This window comes from Teleopsis dalmanni, chromosome 2 (assembly GCF_002237135.1).
Source record: "Teleopsis dalmanni isolate 2A chromosome 2, ASM223713v2, whole genome shotgun sequence".
In the NCBI taxonomy this organism is placed as follows: Eukaryota; Metazoa; Arthropoda; class Insecta; order Diptera; family Diopsidae; genus Teleopsis; species Teleopsis dalmanni.
The window spans coordinates 78,792,278-78,801,643 of NC_051847.1; the positions used below are offsets into that span (position 1 = coordinate 78,792,278).

The 9,366-nt window shown below is 29.9% G+C and overlaps 1 protein-coding gene across 1 annotated transcript in view; it reads left to right on the plus strand.

Annotated features, from left to right (window-relative positions):
* LOC119684202 (diacylglycerol kinase 1) overlaps nucleotides 1-9,366 on the plus strand; it is a gene marked incomplete at its 5' end in the record, with an annotated part of 96,126 nt that overhangs the window by 24,626 nt on the left and 62,134 nt on the right. Inside the window, 5 exon segments of the mRNA XM_038098190.1 lie at nucleotides 888-996; nucleotides 1,234-1,365; nucleotides 6,437-6,648; nucleotides 7,914-8,045; nucleotides 8,319-8,484. Coding sequence (XP_037954118.1) covers nucleotides 888-996; nucleotides 1,234-1,365; nucleotides 6,437-6,648; nucleotides 7,914-8,045; nucleotides 8,319-8,484 — 751 coding nt within the window.

Here is a 9,366-nt window from a genome sequence, read left to right on the forward strand (position 1 = left end):
TTAATGAAAAGTCTTTTCTAGATATAATAACAAATTTTTTTATATTAATTATATAATTTAGTTTACATTTTAATTGTAGATCTCTCAATAATAAATATTTACCAAATCATAACACTGAAAAAAGTTTTAACACTCCGAAAATATTTTTTAGCATAAATATTTAAATGCACTAATTTACTTTCGACTCCTGCTAATTGAGAAGTTCCTGTAGCCTAGTCAGTTCCCAACTAAAGGAAGCAGTTTGGTATATCCACATGTGCGCGAATTTTAATTGCAAGCATCAAAGCTGAAAGGAAAAATGAAATAATTTCGTAATCAGCCTCAAAATATACGAGAAGGAACTCACTGAATCCTTGGAACTATAAGTTTGTCGCAAGTCATAAGTAACTTCTGCCTTGTTTGTTTACCTTTGTGCTGAAATTCCTTTGAAATTCTTAATGAAATAATATACTTTCAGCTTGTTAACAAAAAAATATATTAAATTCTTGCTACACTGTTTGTTTTTTCTTCTATTTATACTTTTTGCATAGTTTTGTTTAAATTTTATTTTCATTCTTGTTAACGACAACCAAACAAGACATCCAAATTTTTTGCTCCTATTTTGTCCCACTGCGTTTTTGACATTACACTAAAAATTCATAACTGTGCATAACTAAATTTCATAGAAACTTACGAGTACACAAACAAACACACACACTTTAGACCTATTTTCCATATAAACTCATAAGGAGGGGACTTGAATTTTCGTTGTGAATTCCTAATGGAAATCCCTCAAGCTTCGTTTTTTTCTCTTATAACACACAGCACACGCAAATATTTATATAAGACCTAATCAATTTTATGTGTATATATGCGTTGGTAATTTTATTTTACTTCTCCGCTTACAGATTTTGCAGGAGATGATGATAGAAATTGACTATGATGCCGATGGCACTGTTTCCTTGGAAGAGTGGCAACGTGGCGGCCTGACAACGATACCGCTTCTCGTCCTACTCGGTAAGTTCAAAAGCAATGACAGTTACTTTCACATTGTCTGTTATAATAAAGTCATTTGCAAATTCGCGCTTTATCATTTTCGAAGGTAATTTTAAATTCAATACCTCCCGAAAAAGGCATAGGCCAACTCCAGCGCAGCATGATACCATTTTAGCATATACGCGCAATGTGAATAATATTAGTTTGGGATTACAATACTCGGATACGTTTTATTTTTATATTTGACATTACTTTCAGGTATCGACAATACGGCTCTTAAGGAAGATGGCATCCATGTGTGGCGTTTGAAGCACTTCAGTAAGCCGGCATATTGCAACTTATGCCTGAATATGCTGGTCGGGCTTGGCAAAAAAGGTCTTTGCTGTGTGTGTAAGTACTCCTAGCTATGTAACAATTTCAATGTGTAACTCAATAAAGTACACATTTTACGAATATATATCATTTCCAACACACATACAAATGTGCATTTCCGGGAAGTCGAAAATGTTATTTGCTCCAAGCAAAGAAAATTGTTTTGTGCTGCAACTCATTGTGAAAGTTAAATTAAATTGAATTATTCAAGTTCTGTGTGGAAAATAATAACTCTATCTGACTACTTTACATATCGTAACTCCTAAACGCCTTGAAAGTGTTGCAATCTGTCACAAATAAATTCACCAAAACTATTTATGTTCAACAAATTTTGATACGTCAAACAAATTGTTGAAAATGCAAAAAGACGTTATCTATTGCTCACTTTTCTATTCGAAATAGATTTCTTGTCATAGTACATGCAAATTTTAATTAGAAAAGACGTTTTAAACAAAATATGTACATATAAATTAAAAAATTAACATAGTATTACGATTAATAAGAGCGGATTTTCTTGGAAATCTAATTTTTAAGTTGGCAGCACTGTTTCTCTTGACAGCTGATTTATATTCAGTACGTTTTGTCGTAACAACATGGGTCTACTTTGGTCTGAGCAACGTGCTGGTGCCATTTTTATCATATTTTTGTTTAAAAAACGCTGACATTAGGAACGCTACTGTCAATGGGAAGGGCTATAGGTTATGTTTATTGACTACATCCATTTATACATAACATCCAACAACTTCAGTTTCGATAAAACAACACAAAATGCAAAACATTGGTCCTGCGAATTGACCCCTTGATCTTGCCATCTTTCTTCTCTGTATATTTTTAATATTTTTATATGCAATCGCTTACTTAGATAAACCAAAGACAATGAATTACTTCGAAGTAGGTTTCAGAAGATTTTGTAAACTCACTTCTCTGGACTATCTGATCTATCGCTTATCTAATAGGATAAACCAGAAAAATTGAACTATTTGATAGTCAGAAGATTTTGTGATCTCACTTTTCTAGATTATTTTCTGTAGTATTTATATGTGAAATCGCTAATTTATACGATAAACCAGAGACTTCTCTGAATAAGCCAGACATAAACCAAAGATCTCAATGTTCTAGATTATTATCTATATATTTGAGTAAGATTTGGGTTTATTAGGGAAGTAAGAAAGCAACTAGCTGGATAGCTAAGACACTGCCTTAATAGAAAATAGTTTAGGAAAGCAATTTTAAATCGAATTTTTGATTTTGTAACTCCCATCTTTTAAAAGATAAAGAACACAGCAAAAGATGTATTTTATACGAACATAGATTAAAACTTAGACATCAAAAGCGAATAATTTTTAGTTTAGATAGTGAAGTAATTTCAAAAAAATTGATTTAGACTCAAAGCTTTATATAACACAAAGAAGTCAAAAGTAAGATACATAACTGACATATATAAATATATTCTTAGGATCTGAACAGCATTTTTGCAAACTTCTATAAACACTCCAAGTACTTCGTTTATAAATATTAAAAGCAAATAACCATACAAATATGAAAAACAAGAAAAATGTTAAATTTGACATTCTGAAGCATCTATCCTTCATCCTTCATGCAATCATGAGCAGTTGTGTTCCAAATCAATTATTTGCAATTTGCAAACTAAATCTTTTCAAACTCTGCATTTAGAAAATCAAATTATTGACATAAAATCATACAGTAGTATTTATTTGTCTCCATATGTATATATCGTCATTTCAGACAGCTTTTTATGTCGTAGCTTAACGATGAAGTTAACCAATTCCATTAATTTTTGCAGTTAATCTACTTGAATTTAACAGCAAATATTTATGATAAGACTTATTAGCTTAATTATAAACCTAGAGAGCAATGTGCATTTAAACAGATAATTAAGCAAATATACAGACAAGTAAAGGGACAACCTGCGGTAATTACACGAAATAGATTTCATTCGTCGTAGTTATCAATTACATTTATTGCTCATACTACTCGTACATAGACCCAGGGTTGACCAATCACCACCACTTCTAGCATTTCTATCTATTACTACCCACTCTATCTTTTAAAAATTACTTACATTTAAACAATTAAATGTAAAAGTTTGTTACAGTTTGATATTTAGTTCAGGAGTTACAGTGGTTTTACGAACGCTACTTTTGTTGTTTTTAAAACGGATTCAAAACTATGGTCCAACCTAAAGACCGGCTTCATAAGTATTTTCCGAACTTTTGAAGACAACCGTGTCAGATTAGTTTTTAGATTCTTGACGAAGTAGTACAAATAAGACGGTTAACTTGCAAAACGTCAAAAACAGTTTAGAAAATTGTTTTGAAGAACCATAAATTGAAGATCAAGGAAATAGCTGACAACCTGTATATCTCAAAGCAACGCATTGGATCTATTTTACATGAATATTTGTTCAAGAGAAAGTTGCTTTCAAAGCAAGTGCCACTTTTGAAGACAGTTGATCTAGAATTGCAACGTGCCCACGATGCAGAGAGCTATTTGGAGTTGTTTAAGTGAAATAAAATGGATTATTGTGTCGATATGTGGCGATGCATAAAACCTACATTTACCATTTTACCTCAAACTCATAGCAACAAGCAGATGAGTGTATACCAACCGATGAAAGCCGTTCAAAGCGATTAAATGAGCAATAGTTGGTGGGTGAAATTATACCATCCATATTATAGGATAAATATGGTATATTATTCATCTACATCCTTCAAAAAGGGAACCTATTATTAGCAAATACTATATATAGTTATTGATGCAATTGAAGGACGATAATAACTGTAAAAAAATGGGTCTAAATCAAAAAGAAAAAAACAAGGGTTCATTAAGACAATCGTAGTTAATTACAAGGAGTTTTTGGACCGAATTTTACTGTATCTCAATAAATATTGAAAGAGAATTTTATTTGGAAAACGTTGATGAATTTACAATGATGTTCTGTTTATAAAAAAATTTAATAATTTACTTAGATATTGCTTCAAATGTTTAAATCCCCCTAGCTTTAATGGTAGCACTGCCATTGGTGGTATCCTATATGTAGATGATTAAAGCTAAAGATATAGAATAGATAACCTGGATTTTGTGAACTAACCAAAAGTTATAAATGAAGGATTAATCATCTAAAGGATTGAAAGCCAAATGAAATAATCTTCATCTGCTATAGCACTCAAGTCGGTATACAATTAAGTAAATGAGTTCAGATATGGTCGTACATGGGTTAAGCACCAAAAGAACTTGTAGTCAGATAAAATAGTTTTTATAAAACATCTACTATATTACTCAAGCCGGTATACAATTAAGTAAGTAAATTGCGACATTATCGTACAGCCACTTTTCACGTACCCCAATTGAACTTCTAATTAAATATGCCACCACAGTGAGCAGAAATAGAATTCACAATGCTATGTGCTTACTATCAACACAGGCACATCAATTGGATTTAAATAAACTGTCGAAACCTCATTGTGGACCAAAAGCGTGACATCCAATGTCAATTATTTAAATTCAATTGATGTGCCTGTGATCACGTCAAGCTCTTACATCGATCAAACGTAACGATTGAGCGATCTCGGTTCTTTTTCTCTATGCCTTTTAGTATACAAATTGGTGTCTAGATACATAACAAATCGTTTCGTGAAATTTCATACACCCTTATATAGGATAATATAAACTATTATATATAATTATTATTGAGTAAGAGTTTGAAAGTTCGCATAGAAACTTATTTTGATTTTAGACAAGAAAGGTCAATAAATTCATAGATTTGGTAGAGAGTATTTCGTAGTGCCTATTCGGTAAAGTTTTTAAATTATTATTAATTATAATAATAAAAAATATATCTTTCAGTTAATATAATATAATAATAAAAACATTAATAAAGACTAATGTAGAAGTTTTTATTTTTTTTACACATGAGCCTTTTTATCAGTTAAAAATACTTAAAAAGTTATCAACTACTTTAAATATTATCACTTTTATATAAAACTATATAAAATCCAATGCCTATAATAAAGTTAATAATTAACTTAGAACGTAATTGTCTCTATAATGCAGGTATTATATATTCTACACTACATTATATTGTATTGTAAATATTGGAAGCAAAACCAATATTTTTATTAAATGTATTTAATAATGAATTCTGTTCGCTTTTTCAAAATTAAATGCAAAATTAGAATTTTAAATTTAAAATTTATAATCTATGCTATGATTATTTTGTCTATCAACGATAGAAACTTTTCTATTGTCTATCGGCAATAGACAACCCATAATATGCACTATTATGAATGAATATTATGAATTAATGTTAAAAGAAATTATTTGGTAATTGTCTTCAAATTTAAAAATTTATAATAATATAACAAATAATTAATAATATAACATTTTATAATTTCATTATTTGAGGTAAAATATTTACTAAGTCCCTGTGTACTCTTTCCATAAATCAAAATTTATAATAAAAGCAAAATACTCTAAAATTTTGAACTTCTTTGAAATTACTTTCCATAACGTAGTTAATATTTTATTACAAAGCCTTGTCTTCAAGTGATTACATATCATATCAAAATGAATATTTTATGCTGTTTGCTAAATACAGTAACCGCTAAAAAAGGATACAATTTTTGCTTTCTGAGTAATACTTATACATTTTTCCGGGACTTTAATTTTTAAGTAGAAAATTTTTATACAGAAGTTGTTAAAAAAAATATAATATTTTAGGAACTTTTCAATTGCTTCAAATTGAAAAGAAGTATATAAAAGTAGGCAAATATAAGCAATAATACCTACTTAACATTTCTCCTTTTTTATGCGAAACATCCTTTAAATGAAGTTTTATATGGATTAACATATTTGCATTACATGGTAAGCGCTTAAAGCCAAACATGTTAAAACACATAAGATACATAAATTAATTGTAACACATAATTGAATATACATCGAGTACACACTTGAAGCATTTAAAAAAAAATTGATTTCAATGTAGTATGAGAATTTTTTTAAACAATCAATTTTTTTTATTTATATATCTTTTCTTTTCATTTTTATGTGAATTCTCATACCGACACAGTATGTAAATACACGGTGCATGAACGCTGCGTGCAGCATGCGCCCGCCTCCTGCATTACAACGTATGTAAAATCGAAGAAAACCAAAGGGGGTGGAGATCTACTACATCATTGGGTTGAAGGCAATTGCTACGGACGCTGCTCAAAATGTCGAAAACGAATTAAGGCATATCATGGTATTACTGGTCTGACATGCCGTTGGTGCCATATGATGGTAAGTACTCGTATTTTATGTCAAAAAAAGTAAATGCACAATATTAAGATAAAAAATAGTAGAAATATATAACTCTGAGGCAGCACGTAGCAGAAAATACTCGTTAGTCAAAGAAAAAAACAAGTTAAGTTGATAAAAACGACATCAAGCATATCAAAAGATTTCCAGTGTCTAATCAAATTAATGTAAGTGAGTGCACAACTGTGCGTATGAGTAATTTTTAAACAATCAATCGATGATTTAGCACACACACACGAACGATTCTTCTTATTGCTGCTTCTGAATCTATTTTATTTTAATAATTTTTTATTTATGATTTAATGCAATTTTCCATACATTAAATTAAAGCTTCGCATGCAGTTCTGTGAAATCATCACAGAACACACGCAATCTGTGCAAATATTTTGCAAATATTGAGGCTAGGAAAATTCCATTTCAGCATTGGGAGCGTGTAAAATTGCAGCAACATTTCACTTGTCGCTACAATCCTGAAACAACTTCAGCAAAACATTGTTTGTTTTATCATTGCTTCCTTGCCGCAGCAGTTGGCAGTAGAGCATTGCATCTGCGGTTTCCATTATTGTTTAATTTTGCAGATTGTCACGTTTCTTAGCTTCTGTCTGGGTGGGTGTTGCATTGCATCTGCAAATTTTATAAATAAATACAATCTTGAAGTTGCCGCTAACTAATTTAGCAATAAGTTGAAGTTTTGTTTGTCTTTGATTTGTTTTATTTTGTTTTGCCATTTTCTTGATTGTCAAAGAATTTGAGAAAATTCGCTGAATGAATGACAGAACACGCAGCGACATGTTCCGTAAATCTATTCAATTCGGGATTATACTTTGAAATATTAATTCCCTTTTAACAAATTAAATTAACAAAGAAAATTGAAGTTATAAATATCTACAGAGCTCTACTCAAACATATTAAGAAAGATAAATTGAAGTCAAATTTTTTCAATTTAAGTTCATTTTCGTAATAATTTTGTTAATGACTTCAATGGAGTGTAAAATAGTTTACAAAATTTGAAAAATAATTAGATTTACTAATTAATTAAAATAGTCAGAACATTCTCAAGAAGAGTCAGAAAGAATGGGAAGTCATAAGGAAAAATGACGACGTTTGTTGCTATGGTCTTTGTCGCCATGCTTGATTTGAAGGAACCTTTTAAGGATACACTTCACTTACGCTAATTTGTTAATTGAGTTTCGTAACATTTTGTGCTCCAATTTTATTTAAATTTTCTCTCATTTCAAATACTTAAGTTACACAATCGTTGCGCTTCATCAGTGAAAAAAGAATGTACATTGGGTGAATATGGAGAATTAATGGTGCCACCCACCGCCATATGCCCAGCAGTATTGGATCGACAACGTTCAGTTAATCAAGCGAGCAAAGTAAGTTATTTTTGTCGTTGTTGTTATATTTATATTTAAATTTTCATTTACATTTTAATTTGATTGAAAATATGAATTATATATCATGGAATTGGCAATTAATTGTTATATGTTTTTCTTATTTTACAAAATTTGTACGCCCTCTAAAATTGCTTACTCAATTCACGCTGCTTAAAATTGTTTGTATTAAATATGAAATTGGTGTGCTTAAAAACAAATCAATTTGAAAATATTTCAAAATAAAACTAACACAAGAAATCACAAATCCATCAGGCCACACATTTTCAAATAACCCCACCAAATGATATAAGTTGCCCTCTACTCGTTTTCGTTAATCCAAAAAGTGGCGGACGTCAAGGTGATCGGATACTGAGAAAATTTCAGTACATGCTCAATCCAAGACAGGTTTATGATTTGTCAAAGGGTGGACCAAAAGAAGGTATGTAAATGATATATTTATAAAAATTTAAATAAAAATTAATACGAATAATTAAATACAAGAATTATTTCCAAGACCACTGATGATGGCTATGTGGTATTACTAGAAACAGCTGTATGGTCAGCCAAAAATTCCATTAATTAAAATAATATAAAAAATAAATTTTTTTGTTGTTGTAGTTCACTACTGTTCGAAAAAAACCTCTTTAATTTAAATTAATTATATTTTATTTTTGAATTAATTAATAATATTTTTTTCTTTTTTAATTGTTAAAAATTCAACACTATTCTTTTGTAGAGGCATTCAAATTATTAAAATAAATAAAATCTTTTGTTGTTGCAATTCACTACAATTCGAAACCACTCTATTAAATACAATAGTTTCTATTAAATAAAATAGTCATTACCATCACATTTGCGTTAAAAAGAAATTTAATCAAAATTTCGAAACAAACTCTCTAGTTTTCTTTAGGATTTCTCTAGTTTTCAATATTTCCCATATAGTGTCTCGATTAGAAGCCACTTGCCTTTGCAGCATCTAGAAAAGTAAGACAAATAATTGAATTGAATTCTACTGTTTATTTAATACGAAACGGAGAGAGTGTTTAGGTGGTCTAAGCACAATTGTTCTTGGCAGAAATTGTTTGGATTATTTTTGATAAGCCTGGTCAGAGGCTCAACACAATAATTTGTGTTGATGCGTGGTAGTATTGTCTTATGCCATGCTTGGTTATTTTAACAATTACAACTTCTTTTTACACCATCGAGATGTATTTTTTACCTCTGCCAAAAAATTCGGAATCTCTTGTGCTAAAATATCCGAAAACTTATTAAAATATTCAATTAATAAGATAATTCGGTCTTTCTTGGAACTTTTCCAGAT